This window comes from Myodes glareolus, chromosome 4 (assembly GCF_982192425.1).
Source record: "Myodes glareolus chromosome 4, mMyoGla1.1, whole genome shotgun sequence".
In the NCBI taxonomy this organism is placed as follows: Eukaryota; Metazoa; Chordata; class Mammalia; order Rodentia; family Cricetidae; genus Myodes; species Myodes glareolus.
Genome location: NC_142029.1, coordinates 61,182,587 through 61,204,067, shown reverse-complemented (window position 1 = coordinate 61,204,067; position 21,481 = coordinate 61,182,587). Strand labels below are relative to the sequence as shown.

General features: G+C 51.3%; 1 protein-coding gene across 1 annotated transcript in view; it reads right to left on the bottom strand.

The window, feature by feature from the left end:
* Window positions 1-7,093: 7,093 nt before the first annotated feature.
* The window catches only part of Ky (kyphoscoliosis peptidase), a 38,335-nt gene continuing 23,947 nt past the window's right edge, over window positions 7,094-21,481 (bottom strand). Inside the window, exons 9-11 of the mRNA XM_048417469.3 lie at window positions 14,870-15,058; window positions 13,681-13,871; window positions 7,094-11,283 (exon numbers count right to left, since the gene is read on the bottom strand). Coding sequence (XP_048273426.1) covers window positions 10,388-11,283; window positions 13,681-13,871; window positions 14,870-15,058 — 1,276 coding nt within the window. The 3' untranslated portion in view covers window positions 7,094-10,387. The remainder of the gene's footprint in view (window positions 11,284-13,680; window positions 13,872-14,869; window positions 15,059-21,481) is intronic.

Sequence of the window (21,481 nt, the reverse complement as noted above, 5' to 3'; positions counted from 1 at the left end):
GAGAGTACTGACCCTCTCCCACACTGCCTGCAGCAATAGGGAGAGAGAAACCTCTGCATCTCACCTGGGCAGACAGTAGAGCTGGCCCTGGCCTGTGAGTGTGAGTGGGCCAGCTCTGGGGACCTGCGAACTGGAGAACCGGCCCACTCCTTGCTGCAGGCTGAATTGGGCAAGCTAGCTGAGGCAGTGCTGGAGGGCTCCCCTGGGTGGGGCGATGAGAAGAAGCTGGTGGGCAGACCAACGCAGCTACCACCCAGGCCCGGAACCAGGGCTATGAGATGGTTCACCTCAACATCAACCAACTATATGGACTAACTGTTGGAGTGTTTGAAGGGGGGGGGGTGAGTGGATTCTATCAGAAAGCAGTCTGAGCATGCCAGTAAGCAGCACCCCTCCATGGTTTCTGCATCAGCTCCTGCCTGCAGGTTCTTGCCTCGATTGAGTTCCTGTCCTGACTTCCTTTAATGATGAACTGGGATGGGGAAGCATAAGCTGAACAGCCCTTCTCCTCCCAGCTTGCTCTTAGTTGTGGGGTTTCATCACAGCCATAGAAACCCTAGCTAAGACACTAAGTTAGGGATCCACATACTCACTAGGCTAGGGATTTGCACCTCTCTGATGAGAAAACCAGGGAGGGACTGGATCTTGCCAGGTCAGGTAGGGGTTGACTGAGCCCGTGGCAGGGGCAGAATAACCCACTTGGGGTGTACACCCTTCACCTTCATGGATTCCTGTCTGTTGGCAAGCAGAATCTGAGTCGCAGCCCAGGCCAGCCAGTGCTGGATAAGGAGGAACCAAAAATTCTTCAGTGAGTTAAATCAATGTTTATAGAGGGACACCCGAGGCTTCAATCATCCGCTAATGGTTCCTGATGGCACAAGGAGCCTTTCAGTCAGGCGAGACCGATAGCTAAGAGGCCATCTTCCCGGAAAGACGATCATTGGCGTCTTTTCAAAATGGACTTTTACATTCTCACTGAGCTTTAAAGAACGACAAGTGGAGCTTTTATCACCTGAGGGGATTACCTCCCAGAGCAGGTTAACACCACTTTGCTCCTGGTGCTCATCCTGCGAGGTATGGCGTGCCATCTCAGTCTTACGGCACTGTGTACAAAGGGTGTGTGCCACCTACACAGGCCCTCCAGGATGGGGCTATGGAGGTCGTGGAGGAGGATAAGTGGCCTCCAAGTGCTTCCAGGGGGAATGGATTCGCTCCACTTAAGGATTCTATTTATTGATTACTGGTACCCTTTGTGTGTGCATGAAATGTGTGAGTTCAGATGTACATGCCATGGCATGTATGTGGAGGTTGAAAGATAAGTATCAGGAGCTGGTTCTTGCTTTCTGTCACGTGGGTTCTTGGGGTTGAACTCAGATCCACTTTTACCCACTGAGCCATCTTGCTGGCCCTTCAGTTTATTTTTTTTTATAAGGTAACAAAATGGTCAACTTTAGTTTTCAGGTTTCTTTGGTGTTCATATACATACAAATATATCGGCAACATGTTCAGTGGGCCATTTGCTACCCCGCAGCCTCCTTTCCCCTCTCCTCATCTCTTTCCCTCCTCCTCTCTCCTTAAGAGACAGGATCTAGCTGTCTGTCCCTGTAGTCCAGGTTGGCCTTCAGCTCCTGCTCCTACCTCCAGTGCTGGGATTGCAGTACGTGCTACCACACCCTGCTCAGATTCTAAACAAAAGCCTGCTCACCCTGTCACCACCGTCCTCTGTCTCAGCAAGGCTCCGCAGGCACCTCTCTCCTGTTGCTGATCACACAGCACAGCTGTTCTTGGCCATCCCTGGCTGTGGCTGTTCTTTGGTCCCTCTTCCCTAAGCCACTATGCAATTCCACTACCCTGCAGGGGTTGTCCCTGCTCGGGTCCCCTGCAGAGCCAGGGTAACATGATGGCTAATGCCTTGTGTCATGGAGGCAGTCACCTGGCAATGTCCGCAAAGCTCCAGGCGGGTGAATTCCCTGAGAAATAGGGCTCCCTGGGATCCATTGATCAGTTGCCCAAGCCCCGATTTGTTTCTTGGAGGTAACCACCATGAGCCAGGTGGCAAGCTCTCGCTTCCCGTGAAGATCTGTTCCCATAGGAGCAGCCCAGGGCAAGGCTGTGCATCTGCTCCCGGACTTAGGTGGGAGCAAGGAGGAAATGACTACTTAAGATGTTGTAACAGCCACGTGAACCACACAGTAATCTACTATTTCATTTTGAAATGACCAGTCAGTACTCCCTTCAGATCACCACTCACTCTGAATACAGGGCAGTGCCTAATCCGAGATGCAGTAGCCAGTGAATTTGGCTCGAGCATTCCAATTCCTCTCCGATGTGATGTACCCTAAGTGGGGATGCCATGTTGACCCTGCCCAGAGCCCAGGGATGTGAAGAGACCGCCAGAGCTTCCAGGGACCTATTGTTTGGTTTCTAGCTGGTTCTCAGGCAGTGGGCTGACTTAGCAGGAGCCAGCATCCCCATTGAGGCTAAATAATTTCCTTCACTCTTTTGGTCTTGGCTCCTGTTTGGCTATTAGTCAAGGTGGGTGAGCATGTGCAGAGTGACCCGCCCATCCAGCATCTGTGACCTCTGCTCACCATGAGGCTCTTTGCTACTTGCTCAGAGGGAATGTCAGAGTCCTCATAAACCTAGTCCAGGCAGTGATGTTCAGATGTGTTTCTATAGTCTTCTCGAGAGAGGAAGCATTTGCATGTGTGTGTGTGTGTGTGTGTGTGTGTGTGTGTGTGTGTGTGTGTATTTGCGTGTGTACCCTACCTATGCGAGTGTGTGTATGTGTGTACGTGCATGTACCAGGAAGTCATCCTCAGGTGCCATCTACCTTTGTGTTAAGACAAAGTGTCTCACTGGGACCTGAGGCTTGCCAACTGGGCTAGCTCATTGACTGGTAAGCTCCAGAGATCTGCCCATCTCTGTCTACCTCCTTGGTGGCCCTTCACCTGGCCTTTTCCACGAATGTTGGGGATTAAACTTGGCTCCTCATGTTTGCATAGCAAACACTTTACTGAAACATCTCCGAGTCACAGACAGCTAGAATATCTTTGTAGACCTGTTGAGGTCGCCCTTTCACACCCAGACCCTCATTGCCACCCTCTGCCATCCAATCAATCACGCTTTCTGTTCATTTTCTATGCAACTCCAAGAGCAAACTTGTTAAAGACAAAAACGTGAGCAGGGATGAGGAGATGGCCCAGTGGATAAAGTACAAGCTTGGAGATCACAGTTTGGACATCCAGGACCCCTGTAAAAGCTGAGCAGGTAGCTGTAATCCCAGAAGTGGGGAGACTGGGGACTCCCCAAGGCGAGTTGGCAATCTACAACAGCTGCCCCGTGAGCTCTGGGTTCAGTTGAGAGACCCTGCCTCAATAAAGTGGAGGGTGAGTGAGCAAGACACTTAATGTTCACTTGGGGCCTCCACATGCGTGTGAATACATGTACACCCCCAAGCGTGTCCCCACTTGTGCTACATGAATGCGTACCACATACATATGCACAGAGGGGCCTGTGGTGGGGACAGAGAGGGGGATAAGGAGTTCTTCCGTGACAGTCCAGCACACTCCTGCTTTGCCAGTAGAAAACACTGTGCCTTTTAGTCCCAATTAGTAAAACTGGCCATTTTGCAGCTTTTTTTTTCTCCATAAGATAATAGGTTCTCCTGGGGCCTGAGAGACTCTGCCGCAGCTAGGGCTGCTGGTGGAGCTCTGTTTGGGTGGACGAGGAAGCAATTAACGGGAGCCTTAGTGTGTTTGTGTAACTTGGGGTCAAACAGGAGTATGAAGCTCGTGTTACAGATCTCCCTTACACAGACAGAGCTTCAGTTAGGTATGGGAACAGCAATTTGGAGAGTCAGTCCCAGCTAGGAGTCCTGAGCCTGTCTTCTCCGGGACGGTGATCACCTTTCTCCCGCCACACAGACATTTTGCATTCAAGTGACATTCCACAGACTAAGTGTATGCCCTCTTTTTTTCTTTTCTTTCTTTCTTTTTTTCCCCTCTGAGACAGGGTTTCTTTGTGTGACCTTGGCTCTTGCTCTGTAGACCAGGCTTGCTGGATGCCTCTATAGAGCCTCAAGGGTAAACTGAGGTAGCTGGTCTTAGTAAAAGGGTCACTCATGTCTGTGAAAGTCACCACCGACCAAGTCAGCTCTTCCTTTTCCGTGGGTTGGGATCCTTCCCTGAGAAGCTTGGCTTCTCTCGCTCGCCATTGAGGGCGTGGCAGGCAGAGCCCAGTGAAGCCACGAGGGCCAGTTTGTCGTGGTGCAGCTTATGATGCCAGTTCTGGGAAAATGAAAACAGTCTCTGCAAATACTCTGGGAATGGCGGCAGCTTGGTGGCCACTCACCTCCATTCAGAGCCCCTCTGAGTTTCCCCAAGGAAACACTGATTGCACCTTTATCAAACACCTGATGGGTACCAGAAAGCCGAACCAAAGTGTGTGTTCCAAGAATTCCCCGTACTGAGAAGGGGAAATGGACTAGGGCTCTGAGACCTAACCAAGAAGCCTCCTGCAATTGCTACTCACTTGCAAAAGAAAAGCTAGTTTTCTTCAACGGAATCCTACTGGCTACACCAACCACACTTAAGGGCAGGCCCCATGCCCAGCAGTAGATGGACAACACAAAGCAAACTCCATGGTATTTTTTGTAGACGTTTTGTCCCAGCATGCTTTGGGTATATATATATATATATTTTTGGCCATCTCATTTGCTTTCTAAAAAGTGAGAAAGAAAAGATGTGGAAGTGGGTGGGTGGGGAGGTTGGAAGGATCTGGAAGGAGAGGAAACTGTAAACAGAATATATTGTATGAAAAATACTTTTTCAATAAAAATGAATGAAAAAAAAAAAGAATTTGCATTCCCTGGAACCTCCTAGGCGCTCTCATGGCCGTGTCATGCAGAGTCCTGGGTCACAGATGTGGCATGAACACAGAGGACTCCTGAGGGACCAGGCAAGGCTTTTCCAGGAGAGAGGGAGGGAAGAGGTCAGCCCAACAGGGAGCAGCATGCACAAAAGCAGGATGGCAAGAGGACTTGTGGATTGTGACGTCTCCTGTTGATCACTCTAAGGACGACTGCCACAGCCCCCTTGCATCTGGAGACTTCCTGGGATACCTCTGCTCTGGAGTTTCCTCCCGTAACCCTCTCAGTCTGAGGTGCTGCCCATCTGGTCCTGACTGCTGGTCTTTTATGTTGCAGGGCATCGCCTCCAGGACACTGCGTTCCTAACGCTCAGTGCTGGCTCTCACTGGTGCGCCTAAATATATGATCAGCATTGTTGCTGGGCCAGGGGGACTACAGGGTGGCAGTCTGTGAGCCACTGCTCTGTGGCCTGATCTACGGGTGCTACTCACTGCTCAATGGGGCCCTCCTCAGCCTCCCTGGCTATGGACAGGGGAGCTGCCTTTCCTGTGTCCCAGGAGTGAAGCACGTGGCACCCTGTCTACAGGCGGGAAGGAGGTGACTGGGCACTCTCTTGATTCTCCGGTAAAGCCGGCCTTTGTTTTCCATCCAAGTATTAACCAGGCCTGGCCCCGCTTAGCTTCTGAGATCAAATGCGATCAAGTGTGTTCAAGGTGGTAGGCTTTGTAGACTTCAGTTTTTGTTTGAAAACTTCCCTTGCCCACCAGGGCCTTCTCTAGAGATAGTGAGGTTCTCATGGGACCCACTCTGTCTTAACACAACTCAGTGGGATCAGCGTTCAGATTCGCGGTCAGTGTGGATGGTGATGGGTATAGGCAGGGCTCATCCCGGCACACAGAGGACGAAACAGTTGTGCCAAGGGAGTGTGGGGGCCTGAACACTCACAGTGGATACAAAGGATGATGGAACAAGACCAGAGAAGCCTCCAGGTGGACCAGATATCATTCTGGAGGATGAAGGGGTCACAGGACACCCCTATGCATCTTCCTTGGGAATTTGGGTGGTTTTTGAATACTTTTTTTCTGAACTGAGGTCTGAGAATAAGTTGGAAGAGATTCCTAAGGGACATGTCCGAGGGAGGACTGTCCAGTGGGGCTCTTAACTTAGTCTTTGTTAGTTTTGTTTGCAAATCATAGAGAACCAACATCTGTCGGGGCTGCTGTTTCCCTGTGGTCCATCGGCGGGGCCCCGTGCATCCCCTTGTCCTCAGCAAAGAGAAAAGCCTGCAGCGAAGTGTGCCAAGGGCTTAGGGGGCAGGCTCTTAACACAGCAGGGCCCTTCAGATACTGCTTCACTGACAATCTCAGGCTGGTGCCTGCCATCATATGTTCCCAGGAACACAGCCTCAGAAAGTCTCTGGGCTGGAAGGAACACGGGAGGTCAAGCTCTTCCAGGCCCTGGGTGGGAACTTCCGGCCTGTTTCAATAATTCAAGAGTTACTCCGACTGATCGGAAGGCCCAAAGATGATTTGTTCTGACTTCTTAGCATGCCATTAAAGGTTGGTCCAACCACGGACCACAGTCCACTGTGGACCCCCACCCCAAGGATGAAGTGTAACACATCTCATTTTGTGTCTAGCAATGAGGGACGCGATAAGCCCAGATTTGGGAACACAAATCTTTTTGCCCTTCACACTACAGCTATGAGAATGGTTTCCATGGTTACAGCAGTTTCTCAGAGGTGTTGGGATTTTCATTTTTTTCCCCTTTAGTCCCCTAAATGTCTAATTTATGAGTAATCGGTTTAGGCAACCTGGAAAGTTTCTTGTATGTCTATGAATATCAAGAAACATATTATATATTCAAAGCCCAAAAAGTAGGTTGACCGGCAAATTTTTGGCACATTTTTCTTCTCCCACTATAAAAAGAAATTTGGACTGACTTGAAAATGTTTAAGTTAAACAAGATTCAATGAAAGAAACACCGTCTTCAGATTCTTCAAAGGCACGTGAGCCTCGGAGGGCTGGGGCTGACCTAATTATGTTTTCTTTAATGTGCAATAGCTATTTGCCCAGCATCCCATTTGCATCTCACCATCGCATTCAAATGGCAGAGACATTGATTTCTTTTTTAAAAGCATCCTTTGAACATGAAAGTGTTTTTTTCTTTTTTCCCCCCTTTCCTCCTTGTGAAAGCTGTAATAAGGATGGATCGATAATTACATTGTTGGATAAAAATGAATATAAATTTTATTGAAAAACAACCCCAGCAACAATGTGAGGAGAGCGTCAAGAGCAGCGACCCACACAATCCAGCACGTGTGTTAGAAGGATTAGTCACCTCTGCAGCTTTAGGTGCTTACTCCAAACGACAAGAAATGACAGACCGCAGGTAAAGAACCTTAGAAATCTGACAGTCGTGAGTGATGTGGTCACACCATTAACCCCGCGTTTACTGCAGGTCAACCAGTGTAGCTCAAGAATTAGTGGATAGAGAACCCAACCATTGGCAAAGAAAACTCCAGAACACTGGGAAACTTTTCTCCTTTTCAAGTTCTTTGAGAATCTTGTAGACTATTGGCAACGTGGCCCCCCTGTTTCACGACAGGAAATGGCTCTTTATGTCTAGCTCAAATCCTTCATGCTTCACTTAATCTATTTACGTCTCTTTAATCTCCGCGGGCTGTGAGAAGTCCATCCTGGTGGGACAATGAGACATATGGAGAACTCAGAATATTCACAATCAGCCGGAGAGCAGTCCAGCTGAGCTGGTGGCACTTCTAAAGCGAACTGAAAAGAGGTTAATTGCACCCTTTTGCCCCACCACGCCCCATCCTTCTGCACCCTGGCACCCATCCTGGGGCTTGCCTGGCACAATGCTGAGTTTGATCAGTTTCAGCCTGTCATTGGCATAGCAATGAGTGTGGTGATCAAAGCGACCTCGGCCAGGCAGGCTTGTGTCCAGGGTTTCCGTCTCAGGAAAAGATTTCTGGGCGAAACACTTTTAATTCTCATCACATTTTGTGTTTCCTCACCATGCCAGCCAGGAAGTCTCCCCAGGCTCTTCTCACAGTTTGCATGGCAACGCTGACCTCGGCGTATCCACGAGGGATGAGAAAGCACCTAGTGATTTTTAACAGTTGACGGTTTGCAGCGGTGCCAACTTCGCATATTGACCACCAGGGGGCGCTCGTGCCATTCGATCGGCCACTGGGACTCGTGGACCCGGAGACAAAGAGGGGGATTTAAATAAAAAGCCTTCAAAAACGCAGCCTCCAAATTTCCAGCCTGGGCAGCATGCGTGTAAAAATTCATGAAGATTGGATTTAGTTTCATGTATCTTTACTTCAGTGGAAAGAAATGCAGGCGTTTTTCTGAGTGCTCCTACAGTTGCCTTGACAAAGGGGCTGCCTGGTTAAACGAGGAGGGTCGTGTGAATGACCCCTGCGCTCCGGTGGCCTGGGTCTCTGGTCCTGAGGACAGTTCCTGTTTATTTGGGGGTAGCATCCTCTACGAGCTCCCGAGTAGATTAATTATACTGTTTTGAAAAAACGTGGGTATCATCTTCTGCAGGGCCAGCAGCGGCAGTCAGGGCTGTGTCTAGTGTGTGGCAGGAATAGCAGAAGCACTTATTATTTTGTTAAAATATAGCACACTTCTTTCTGCTCATAAAATACAAGGGGTGAGGAAAGGCTGTTTCCAGGCTGTGCAAAAGCCTCCGTTTCCACTCCACCTTGTAGTGGTGCCTAGTGGTGCAGAGTGGTGATGCCTCCCTGGCTTTTGTGCGTTTTCCAGGAGTGAGTGACGAGATGCTGACAGGTGAAAACGGCCTGAGGACCCAGGACATAAGCCCAAGGCAGCTCAGCCCCCAGCAGCCGTGCTAATCACACGTGCTAATCACACCTGGTACCAGCCTGGTACCAGGTGGGTGGCAGTGGGGGACCTGTGGGGAAGGGGCTGAAGGACTGAAGTTTTGGGGTTCCGGATCCAGACCCACCCAGAGGTCTGGATGGCTACGGCTGAGTCCTTCGTGTTAACCTCTACAGTCCCAGAATCCAACGCGGGGCCATGTAGAGGAGGTTATGAGTATCCCAGGCTGGCTCTGGCTGCAGGGGAGCCTGAGGACATGTGGAGTGGCTCTCAGAAGTGAGGGATGGGGGTCCTGAGATTGTCAGAGTGAGCAGACGCCTAGAACCCCGAAGTTTGGTGGGGACCATGCTGGAGGGCATTCCTGCACCAGGATGGGGTTGTAGTGGCCTCTTGGGGCCTTTCTCAGGCCTTCCCTGCCTGCTGCCTGCTGCTGCCTGCCTTTCCCTCAGCCGTTGCCATGGAAACACCAGCCTCAGGTGCTGCTGAGGGCCAGCTAGGCAGCTGAGGATTTTTAGGACAGGCCTGAGCAAGCAAGAGGCCCTCAACTATTCCCAACAGAAGGCTGAACTCAGGGCAGGAGTTGTCAGCTCAGAGAAAGACAGGAGGGAAAATGGCTCTGATAGGGCTTTCTCAGGGACAGGCACCAACCTTCTCTCCAGGGGCACGTGGTGGTCCCTTCAGCCTAGTTTTGCTTGTAAGGGTCCTGGAAGCAGCAGAATTCTATTATCATATACTGTCCCTGGTTCTGCTGAAGTTTCCCTGGGACTTGTCTGCCTGCCCAGGACTCAGGTCTCTGTTCACGGTCATCAGCCAGGCTCCTGACTGGCCACGTAGGTGTGTGAGGCTCCTGTGAGAAACTGATGATGGGTCTGGGCTCAGGCTGGGGGGCATCCCTAGGCTCTGGGCTGAACTCTGGTAGGCACATGAATCGGGGATCTTCACCCTTACCTGTGGGTTGCTGGACTCCCAAAGACACCACTCCACCTCTGGTCCCCACCCGGGACATCCCTGTGTGCACGAGGCTGTTTTCTGCCCTTGTCACCTCCCAGAGGCTCACAGGGACCGGGGGAGAGCAGCCTCGAGTTGGCTGATGGTTAGCTAACTCCTTTTCCACATCTCCCTTCTCGCAAGCTCTTGAAGAGCGTGAAGTGGCTAATGAAGAGGCACTAAGAATAAGGAAGACGAGCGGGTCCACCATTCCCTAGGGTCCAGAAGCGTTTGGACTGTATTTCTTGGGTGACTGATCTCTCTGGTAGACTCAGCCTCAAGCATCATTCTCTAGGCATTGTGTGAAAAGCTTCCAGGGCGGGCAACATCTCTGCTTTCCCACCCAACTCTACAGCAAGGTACTAACACTAACACAAGAGCAGGCATGGGCGTGGGTGTACACTTCACAATACCTTGGATTTACATAGCACCTTTTTCTTCTAAAGGGCCTCTGCCTCTGTCCCTTCATCCACAATCGCACTGAGTCGAAGCCCTCAGCAGCACAAATTCCTCAATGCCTGTGGCAGAGCAGGGAGACCGAGGCAGAGGCCTAGAAGTGTTTTCATGCAGATTAGTGGTGTCCCAGGCTCTCTGCACTTCGCTTGGGCCCTCCCTGGGCAGGGCTGGCCCTGGCCCTGGGAGGGTGCGGGTATTTAGCCCTTCACTGGTCATTCACTTTGTATTTCAGGATGTAGGAGTAGAAGTTGTGGTTAGCGTTCTCTAGCACCATGACATAGACTTCTTGGCAGCCGGCTGTGCTGCAGCTGCCCTCCCAGTATCCCTCGGGGTTAAGGGTCAGGGGCCACGTGTCCTGCCCTTTCACCAGCACTTTGGCGATACCGTGCAGCTTTAGTTTGAAGGGTACGTTGCGGTTGGCGGGAAGGACGCCTGAGAGGGGCTCCAATAGCTCATTGCCCTGCCCCCAGTTGCCGAAGCTCTCGGGGAACATAGGCCAGTTCACCTTGGTGTTGGTGCAGCACAACAGGTAGTTGAAGACAAAGACGAAGTTGCCTTGTTCTTGCCTCTTCTTCACAAAGATTTTGAGGGCGAACTTGCCCGCGTGGGGAAGCTGGACTTTGAGCTCTGTCCTCTTCTCTCGGTTCAGCTGGAAGATGTATCGCAGTTGCGTCTCCTCGGTGACGAGGCCGTCATCTCCATGGAGGGATGCCAGGACGCTGATGCCTTCCTCCACGCCAAAGCTGACGGAACAGCGGCCATCACTGGTGTGGATGATGGGGTCGGGGTGGGAGGGCTTCGTGATGCCCATCTGCTCCGAGAACCAGCTGGGGCCCACGGGCTGGTGAAGCTCCGCGGGCAGTCGGCCAGAGAGGTCCACGAAGTTGCACTTGAGTGTGTACTCCAGCACTGAGGTGTAGATTTCAGAGTTGCCTTTGGCGAAGATCTGTAGCTTGTGGGTGCCCATGGTTGGAGGGTACACCTCCAACTTCATCCCGTTCTTCCTTAGGCTCAGGAGCCCGTGTTCCTGCTTGCCATTGAGCATGAACATGAACAGGGTTGGGGCACAGCTCTCGATGGTGATCGTGGCTTTCCCATTCACTGTGGAGAGGAAGTCTGTGTCAGGTGACATGGGCCCAACGGGTGCTGGGTTGGGGGTGGGGTTGGGCGGGGGTGGGCGGGGGGGGGGGGGGAATGTGACCTACAGAGTGTGCCCCTGTCTGTGGTGTAAATGCTTCTAACAGGCTTGGTTTTGCCGACGTGATGTCGCTGAATATGGCATTCCTCTGCTTCATTTAGGTAAATAGTTTTGAAAAAGCTGATAACTGGGGGGAAGGGGCCCACGAAAAACCCTGCTCCAGCCATATGTGTTTCTTTCCTTTCCTATCCCATTTGGTTTACATTAGGTGAAGCCTGTCCGGATATTTTACCCTATTCCAGAGCAGGGAAGGGGCTAGATCAATGGACAGAAAGGATACTATCTCCTCCAACTCTCTCTCTCTCTTTTTAAGAGTTATTTTTCTGAGCATGTTTGTATGTCTGCGTGAATGCTGCCTGTGTGGCTGCCTGTGGAGGCCAGAAGAGGGCGCTGGATCCTTGGAGCTGGAGTTACAAGTGCCTGGGCTGGATAAAGGTGCTGGGAACAGCACTCAGGTCCTCTGGGAGAGCAGCACCAAGCTCTCTTAAACACTGAGCTGTCTCTCTAGCCCCTGCAACTCTTAAGCATTACTTTCATATTGCGCTCCCGCCTGTGATGCTTTACGGTGTCAACAGCCGTCACATGAGTGCATCACTTGACTCCAGGGATCTGTGCCCAGGAATGTTAACGGGGTATTTTTCTGTTCTCCTCTCCTCACACTTGCTTGCTTCTCTCCTAGAAGTGCCACAGCCGTGTTTCTGAACTAGGTTTCTGCAAGTTAGCGCCCCCATCCCCTCCCACTTCAGTTCCGCCTCGGCCTGCACTTTTGTGTTTCTTTATCTTGGTCATTGTTTTTCTTCTGACTTTCGCAGCTCGTGAGGTCTTTTTCCTATCTGGGCTTCCCTGGCTCCTCAGGACAGTGCCTCCTCTGAGAGCCTGGCCTTCTGTTGGAAGCTGGCCACCCCATCTCTTACCCCAGCAACTTCTCCAGCCCTCCATGGAGGAAGGCTGGCAAAAGAGAAGGCTGTCTGGTTCACAGTCACTATTAATTCTCTGCTCCATTCTCGGCAAGGACTTGCCCTGAAGACTTGACTGTGGAGAGCCTGCACCAGCCCTCAGGTGAGCTGGACATGCTGGAGGGATGCTGGAGGGTACTTTCAGAGAACCCACCATGTTCAGAATGAATCCTGAGAGCAGTTTTCCATGCTCTGTCTTTGCCTGGGCCTAGGTTCTTTGGGAAGAGCTTGGTGCCTGTCCTGGAGAGGCCTTGGCAGAAGTGTGCTGAGCATCTTAGAGGAGGTGAAGTGCCAGGGACCCCAAAGGCCTTCTGGAGGAGCCATGTCTGGAACCTCTCTATTCTCCCGGCTTCTTCCTTCCCTCTTGACCCACTGACCCTCCCCCGTCTTGAGGTCTCTTCCTTTCCTTCCTTTTTGCTCCCCAGCTTCCCTTTCTTGCTTCTCTCCCATCTCTATTCTTAAGGCAACTCACAACCACCAAGAAATATTCTTTCAATATGTAGCATGAATATGGAATTGAGTTTTAGATTAGTATAAATTAAGAAATCTGGTGTTTACATTTTTATGTCTCCCAAAAAGGCAAACTCAGCCCAGCGACGTGACGACTACGCTGTTGGGGTCTGCTCGAGTCTTTCTTACGGTTTAATGTCTCACAACAGAGACCGTAGACCTCTCGCAGCCTCAGGTGCAGGAAATGAGATTCAGAGTGAGCAGCCAGGATTTGTTGCTTCAGCCGCCAGAGCTGCCACGTGTCTGTTACTTGCCAGAGACCACAGGAGTCCTGTATCCAGGTCAAGAAACTCATGGGCCAAGTTCAAGGGCCAAGAAGTACCTGTTCCCTGATGCCCCCGGCAGCACCCCTTACTCTGTCACCCTGCAGTGTAGGGTGGGGTCAACACCATTATCCCTCAGGTCACCCTAGTCGGTTGCCTCTAGGAGCTCAGGCCTCTGTCTGGGATGCAAGGAGGCCCTCTAGTGGCAGAACTGATGCCGACAAGTGGGTGGGGCTCTGATGAGAAGGGGGACGTGGGCTGAGCAGCCTTCCTGAGTTCCCTTGTGTGCCTAGAGCAGAACCAGGCTCTGGATTCTCAGGGAATCATGGGAAACATGAGAGCCCTTTGAGACTCATTACTGCGATTCTGGGATCAGGTCTTGGCCTTCATTGACCTTCAGAGTATGCAAACATCCCCCTGCCATGGTCCCCCATGGTGTGTCAGGGGGTGCCAAGAGTCAGTTCAGGCCAGCCGCAGGAGACAGCTAAGCCTGGTGGTCTGCTTCCCTTGGGCCCCTCTAGTGGAGGACTTCGGTCACTAGTGCCCCGCCTGTGCACCTGCCTCTCCTTACCTGTCCGGATCATGGGCGTTTCTGGGTGGGCACTCAGCATGCCCTTGTTGTAGAATTCACTCTTGTGGTACATGTTATTCTCAAACTGCCTCAGGGACTGAGGTGGCTTCAGCAGTTGCCAGTTTTTGTTGTCTGGGAAATGGTCCTCGATGAACAGGGCGGGGTGGGTGAGGAAATAGAATTCGTTGTAGCTGGAGTGGAGGAAGACCTGGTTAGGAGCCATGTGTAGGGGTCATTCTGACCACCCCTACCTGTGTCTGGAAATCTCACAGGAGACACTTGGGACACTTTTATTTGATTGACCCAACCACTGGAGGGGGGTTACAATAGAACGGAATGGGTATTGTCTGTGGTCCGAATGTGGGCACTGGAGACTCTTCTTCAGTGGGTGTGGGCAGTGAAGGCATAGGGAGGTGGGGAGGCAAGGTGCCAGCCCTCTAGTTCCCCACGGAACCCCTCTTGTCCCTGTGCCTGGGAAGCTGTGCAGTAGGGGAATGAGAAGGAAAGAGAGACTCGGCTTGAGCTCAGGGATGTTCTGCTCTGCCTAAGGGGTCACTGTTGAGGGTAACAGAGGTATGTAGCATAAGCATGGGAGAGCCAAGGTTTCACTTGCGCACATCAGAGAGAAGAGCCAGTTTCCCGAATAAAGGTGATTAAGGTGGCCAAGGGACAACAACCCACAGGAATGTCATGCTTGGCTGTAGGTTAAGTTCAGGGTTGGCCAGGCCTTGAAGGATGACCATGGTCCAGCCTGTATCATGGGGGCCCCCGGGGTGGCTAAGCTCCGCCTACAGTTCTCCTCTCTGCCAACCACATCCTTCTTCTTCCTTCCTCTTGGAATGGGAAGTGGAGGGAAGATGGAGCATCTGAGCACTTAGCTGCTGGCAGTGAGGTTCTTTAGCCCCGCCCCTGCTCACACACAGCCTGTGGCCAACCCAATGGCCTTCTGTGTTTAGGTGAAAGGAGTCATGGGGAGTCTGAGGAGAGATGTAGCTGTGGATGGTGAGGTGACAAGAACCTCCAGCTTCCTCACAAGTGATCCAGGGCCAGATTTGGGGAAAGGAGACTGTAGCCACACAAGGCTGCCTAGCCCATCCTCCCCTTCCCCTTGTGTCTCTCCTTCAACCTGTGCCCCCCTCCCATAACACACACAGACCAGGCACTTGGCAAAGCTGAGCCTCATACTTACAGAAAGGTAAATTTGGAGGTGGTAGTGTCTACCAGGCCACTGCCCCAGGTACTGTCCAGCAGGTGCCAACGGCCCTCAAGGTACACAGCATTCCAGGCATGGTCGAACTCTCCAGAGAAACTTTGTCCAGTCTGGTAGCCAAAGCCCTTGGAGTATCCAGGCACGGTGACACACTGCACACCAGCGATCCTGGGGTTGGGACATGGGTCTGAGAAAGGGCTTGAGTGCTAGGGGTGGGGACGGGAAATCAGAGTGCTGGCCAGGTCCTGTCTGTGTAGACTGGCAGCAACCCTGCTGTTTGCTATTCCCCTGAGATGCTTCAGCTCACTTCTGAAGTGTCTCCCCAGGGCCTGTTTGACATGATCTGATGCACAGCTCCTCAGGAGGGAAAATGAGGACAACAGTGAGGGTGGTCTCAAGAACACAGGGAGCAGGGAAACCGAGATGTTCTTGGAAAAGAAAAAACAACGTGGAAGAGCTGTACACAGAGGCTGGGAAAGTCAGGACACCTTGGGTGGGTGCTGGTGGTGGGGGTATGAGGTAGCTGGGACCCAGCTCCTGCCTATGCTCTCCCAAGCATATTTGCATGGGGATGGGAGGGGCAGGCAAACTGGTATATCTAGAACTGGCCTAGGGAGAATTGATTGGCTGCCAGGATACCTGGCCCTCAGTTTTGGTTTTCATGAGCAGAGAACAGAAGACACCATGCTGCATTAATGCCTTTTACTGACTGACTGCCTGGGCCACTGTGTTGGCTAGATTTATGTCAGCTTGACACAAACTAAAGTCACCAGAGGAGGGAGCCTTAACTGAGAAAATGCCTCCATAAGATTGGGCTGCAGACCAGCCTGTAGCGCATTTTCTTAATTAGTGATTGATGGGGGGATTGATTGTGGGAACACCCCTGGACTGTTCTATCAGAAAGCAGGCTGAGCAAGTCATGGAGAGCAAGCCAGTAAGCAGCACCCCTCCATGGCCTCTGCATCAGCTCCTGCCTCCAGATTCCTGCCCTGTGTGAGTTCCTGTCCTGACATCCTTTGATGCTGAACTGTGATGTGGAAGTGTGAGCTGAACAAACCCTTTCCTTCCCAAGTTGCTCGGGTCATGGGTCACAGCAATAGTGACCTAACCAAGACAGTCACCATTGCAGTCTCTCTCTGTTCTGTGATGAGTGGAAACACTGCCTGGCCCTGGCTTTGGGGTCTTTTCTTTTCTTTTTTTTAACAGCATATTCCTCTTGCAAAGCAGGCACCACTTTTGGGGAACTTGGACTATGGGAGATGGGTGCCAGTCACTTTTGGAGACATAAAAGCAGATCTGGGCTGTGGCCAGCACTCCAAGGCTGAACCAGCAAGGTCCCTGAAGGGCCTTCCCAACACCCATTGATCCTCCTCTTCAGCAGCTCCTCCCCCAACATGGCTTTGGAAGAACGGGCAGTGCCAGTCTGGCCCACTTGAAGCTGCTGGCCCCAATGCTGCCAGCGCCCCGGTGTTGGCTCTGTGAATCAGGAAAACTTGCACTGCCCCAACACTTTTCTTGTGTTCCTAGAAAGCCAGCTCAGTAAACACACAAGCCTACGGAGTGCTGGATATCCAAAGTGAGTCCGCAGTGGGGCCCCTCTGCCCCAGCAACTGCCCTGCCCTGTACACAGTGCTGACCCCGAGCCTCTCTCTGATGCCTGCTGCAGGTAGCAGGGCCTGCTCCGCGGGGCAGCCTCTGGATGCATCGGGTCCCAATCCCCCAATCACTTTAAACAACAGGGCCTTAGAGTAGTGGTGCAAGATGCTCACGCGTTCACTGTGCGGATAGGGAGAGGCTTTCCCATGGAGATGAATATTTAGCAGAGTGTCACATTGAATACAGAATAATCACACATTATTTGTTGAGTCACTGGGGCAAATGTGTCATCATGAAGATGAAGAGACCCTCACGGCTCACACTGCTTCCCATGCGGATAAACACACATGCTACCACATCAGCTTTAGCCTCCCTCTACCTGCAGAGCCACGCCGAGACCACTCACACTGAGACTCCTCGCAGGGGATGATATTTGGTGGGGCCTGTCCTTTTGCCCACAGCATCAAAGAGGGTTCAGGCCCCTACTTCCCAGCTCATCTCGTAAGATTATAGCAGCCGGGCCCTGTAGAAAATACTTCAGGGGCACTTGGGGACAACCTGTTGACAGACACCAAGAGCAGCTAGACCCGGATGGCAGGATTTTCTGCTGGTGATGGTCCAAAATGAGTCCCAGAGCAGAAGGTTCTCAGGGCGGGAAGCCTCTGCAGACAGACTCTCTGGGTGAAATGTGTATATGTGTGGAGAGTGAGGACAGGGCGTGGGAGAGATCCTTGATTTCTTTGTAACGGAATTATGGGTGGCTTTATTTCTTTAAATTCCTCTGCATCTTAATTTTTTCCTTGGGGTGGCGGGGGGGGGGTGCTGTAGCTCAGGGAGAGAATGGATGCCTTGCATACATGAGGCCCAAGATTCAATCTCCAGTACTGTGTGAAAAGAGGGGAGGGGAGCCTACCAACATTTTAAAATAATGATTCTGTTACTTTTAGAATTGGGAAAATCTACACACACAAGTTATACCCTTCAGTGAATCATTTCCCACGGATGCTCAGAACGTTGTGTGTATAAATGTCAGTCTGCTGCAGAGGGTCATGGGAAGTCCATCGTGTTTGAAATGACCCCTTTCACAGTGCGGGCAAATAGTGAGGGGAACTGCTGGGCTTGGTTCGGCCGCGGTGGCTCCCTCTGCTCAGAGCACCGGGGTCAAGGAAGGAAGGAAGGAAGGAGGACCACTTAGCGTCCACGCCATCTCTGGGTGCTGGAGCAAACTGCGCACCCATGTAAGCAGTCTGGACTTCCTCCTGGGAGAAGCCGGTTTTAAACAGTGTGCTGGGGGGTATTCTTCCACCCGAAGGAGAAGAAGAGGGAAGAGCTGAAGAAGCGAGTGTGGAGTAGCAGGAAAGGCCTGGCCTCGCCCAGGAGGAAGAAAGGACAGCAATGACACAAACCTGTATTGCTCCACGCTGGCATGGGCGGCCACAAGGTGTAGCCAGGGAATCAGGACTCTATTCCTACCTGAACAGTCACCTGCAGTGACCTTGCTAGGTTCATTATGGGCAAAAGGGATGGTTGGCATGAAGTGATCTCCAGGGGGCGATTCTCCTCTGACAGGCAGAGGAGAGGGAGGAAGGGCCGTGGGGAATGCCTGTGGCAGAACTAAGATGAAAAATGAACTCAGCTGTAAGTTTATGCACTGCTGGAGTATGGCATGGGGATATTTTATTATCTGGCAGCCATGTGCAAGATGAATTGGACAGAAGTCACAGTGTAGAGTGTTGTCAATAATCCTTAGCCCTTTTAGGAAGTAAAATAGTTCATATGCATAAAACAATGATTGTAGAACTAGTAGCTTTGCCTCCAGCCTCTCTGGTTGCTGGTCAGAGCACGATCCGTGACTCGTTCATGTCACTGAAAGACCACTGACTGTATAAATGGTGTGCCAAGCACAGGAGTGGGTACCGGGGCACAGCACAACATGACACATCACAGACCCAATAAGAGATTGTTTCGAGAAGAGGCTCAGCAGCTGCCTTGGAAGTGCTCATGTTTGTAAAGCAGGGGGTTCTGGGAACTGTCACTGAGAACCCCAGACTGAAAGAAAAGTGCTGAGAACTCTGGAATAGGAGCTGGGAGAATTGTTGAAGAAGCCATCGAGGCTGAGAAATGTTTCCACCGGTGAATAGCTTGACTAACCAGCACCAAGGCCATCTATTTAACAACCTCAGGCTGTAGAACCTCTTCCTTTAGACAGTTCCAACAGTACCAGTACCGGTGTCGGCAAAGCCAACTTGCATGCAAGACCCATGAGCAAGTCTCCTGAGACACCCAAAACATCAGGAGAAAAGCTGTAGCTCAGCCCCAATCAGGGCCAGGACCCAGGGACCCAATCAATGCAGGGAGATTTCAGAAGCACAGCTGGTCATCCCCTGGGGCCTGTCGAATATGCACTGAGCAGAGATACAGGCAAACGGAAGGCAGCATTATCCGGTGACCCTGGCTGGCTTCTCTAACTGCCTTAGCTTCCACGAAGGCATTTCCTTGTCACTTACAAAAATCTGAGCACGCCAGCTTGCTGGGGTGTGCTCCTGGGTACTGACTGGAGAGGTGATGGGCCAACACCATGATGGTCGTTTGATACAGACATGGTCCAGGCCCTGCCACAGGATCTGTGTGATGCAGCTATAGACTGTGAGTGGCCAGGCCCTACTGGCAGTGTGGGGGAAGGGCTGGGCAGGCAGAGACAGTCTGTGCACAGCAGCTTCTGACCACGGTGAATGAAACTTGCTTTTCTTTCCTTGTTCTGTTGAGAAAGTGTGCTTTCTATACTGCAGAAGCAATGGCATCTCTCACAACACGTATACTTGATTTCTTACAAACTTAGGCATGTCTCTATCCTTGCTATATATCTGTCCATTTCGTGATCACGGAGGTTTCCTGTCTAGCAGCGGTTCCGAGAAAGAGGGTCCCTGACTTGGTGGAGGACACAGCAAGCCAATGGCTAAAGTAAACCTGGGGCATAGCAGTCCTAAAGCCAGTCTGAGAGCTTTAGGATTGCACCAGGACTTTTACGGACCAAGATTCTGTTTTAATTTGTAAGGCTTTCAGTGATACATGGCAAAATTAAAAGATGATTTGCTATAGTAACAGAATTCAAGTTCTTATCCTCCGTCAGTGTATCTATAAGGAAGGGGAGTTTTTGATGTGCCTTTCAGAGGTCTTATGTGACAAAGTCAGAGCTGGCAATAATTAAATCATTCAAGCCAGGCCTGGGTGTGCAGGCTTTTAGTCCTAGGTATTCGGGAGACTGAGGCAGGAAAACTGTCCAGGTGACAGAGTGAGTTGAGGGCCAGCCTGGGTAACTCAGAGAGATGCAGTCTCCAAATAAAAACTGGAGACACAATTCAGGGATAGAGTTCTCAGCTAGTTAGCATACCTAAGACTCTGGGGTCAGGTTCCGACACTGATGAAAAAGAATAAAAAAGACTACTCAGCTCCAGGGGAATGCACATTTCCGAGAGGTTTGGATGACCATGGCGGCCATTTTGGCCAGCAGCAGTCGTCTAAGCAGACATGCTGCTGTCCTCGCTCTCTGCGACACTAGAAGATGGATGGATGGAAATGCTGCTGACATATGATTGGTGACAACCAGTCTGCTCAGTGTCAAAGCCTCAGACTGGTAATAAACTCCTGGTTATCTCAAATCTCTGGAAACCCTGCCAGCTGGTGGTGCTCGGGCTGTGATTGCAGGGGGAGAGAATTTACTGCAGGCTGACTCGGTGGCAGGAGCCTGGGGAATTAACCTTGGCCCCTGCAAGGAGATTAGGCAGAATCAATTAAGGCTGTGGGCAGTGGAGGCTAAAGAGAGACTTAATGTCCAATGATAGAAAGTCAGAAGGAAACTGGACCAACATTTGCACAGGCGAGGAACGGGACTAACAAAACACGTCATACTGGAAACTCAGGAAAGACGGGGGGAAACGGGTAACGCCTGGAAATATCTAAGTCCTTACCAAAGCACTTTATTAAATCAGTCTTTAATGAGGCCTTGCAAGCAGGCAGAGGATTGGGCAGGAAACAGCGCTGGCCTCTGAGTACAACCCTCTCTAAGAGGCCACCCTGACAGTCCAGCAGACTAAATCAGCCAGTGTGGATTGCGTGTCTGCAGTTATTAAGGAATCCGCTAATAAATTTGCCAAACGTCTGGCAGTTATTTCAGGGGTGAAGGGACTTAGGGAAGCCATGCATGAATGGATTACTGATCTTTACAGCAACATTGAAGGGAATTCACAGAACTGGGAGCTATTATTCAGCATCCCCACAGTGCAAGGGATTTGGGGCTTGGTCACTGCTCGGTTGAGTCTATAACTGATGTAAAATGTTGGGGTGTATTTTAATGATCAGCTGCAGGGCAGGATGTGGCCATTGTTAAGCATCTGAACCAGGTCAGAGAGCTGACAGTTTCAATCAAGACAAGCGTCAGTTTTCTGAATCTATGTGGGTGGGCTGGCGGATTCTGTAGGAAAGTTTGCAAAAGTGTTCCTATACTTATGAAAGATGGGGAAAGTTAAAAAAAAAAAAGCGGTTGCAAAGTCCACGGGGTGGGGGGGCACCTCCAAACAGCACTTTCCCTTCTCCCAACAGTCCTACTGTTACCATGGAAGCAGCAGTTCCTGATACACAGATGAGGAAACTGAGGACTGGAAACCCGGAAGTGGTTAGTTAGGGATTGGAGCCCAGGCCTTTTGGGCCACGGTACCAGTGGCACAGGGAGCCAGGAGGCTTAGGTGAGATACAGAAGTGCTCAGCAGGACACTTAGTGGCTACCTATAGAGTCTTATAGTGGTGCTGGAAGGAGCCCACAACAGTCCATCAAGGGCGGGGGCGGGGCTCACAAGGCTCCACCCTTTTCTGGGAAGCTACTGGTAGTTAATGGTTGCTGGAGGAGGGAGAGTCATATTTCTCAGTGGTGAATTGCCCTTGTTTAACTAATAACCCCACTCATGCAGACAATCCTAATTAAACACAGTGGCCCCCAAA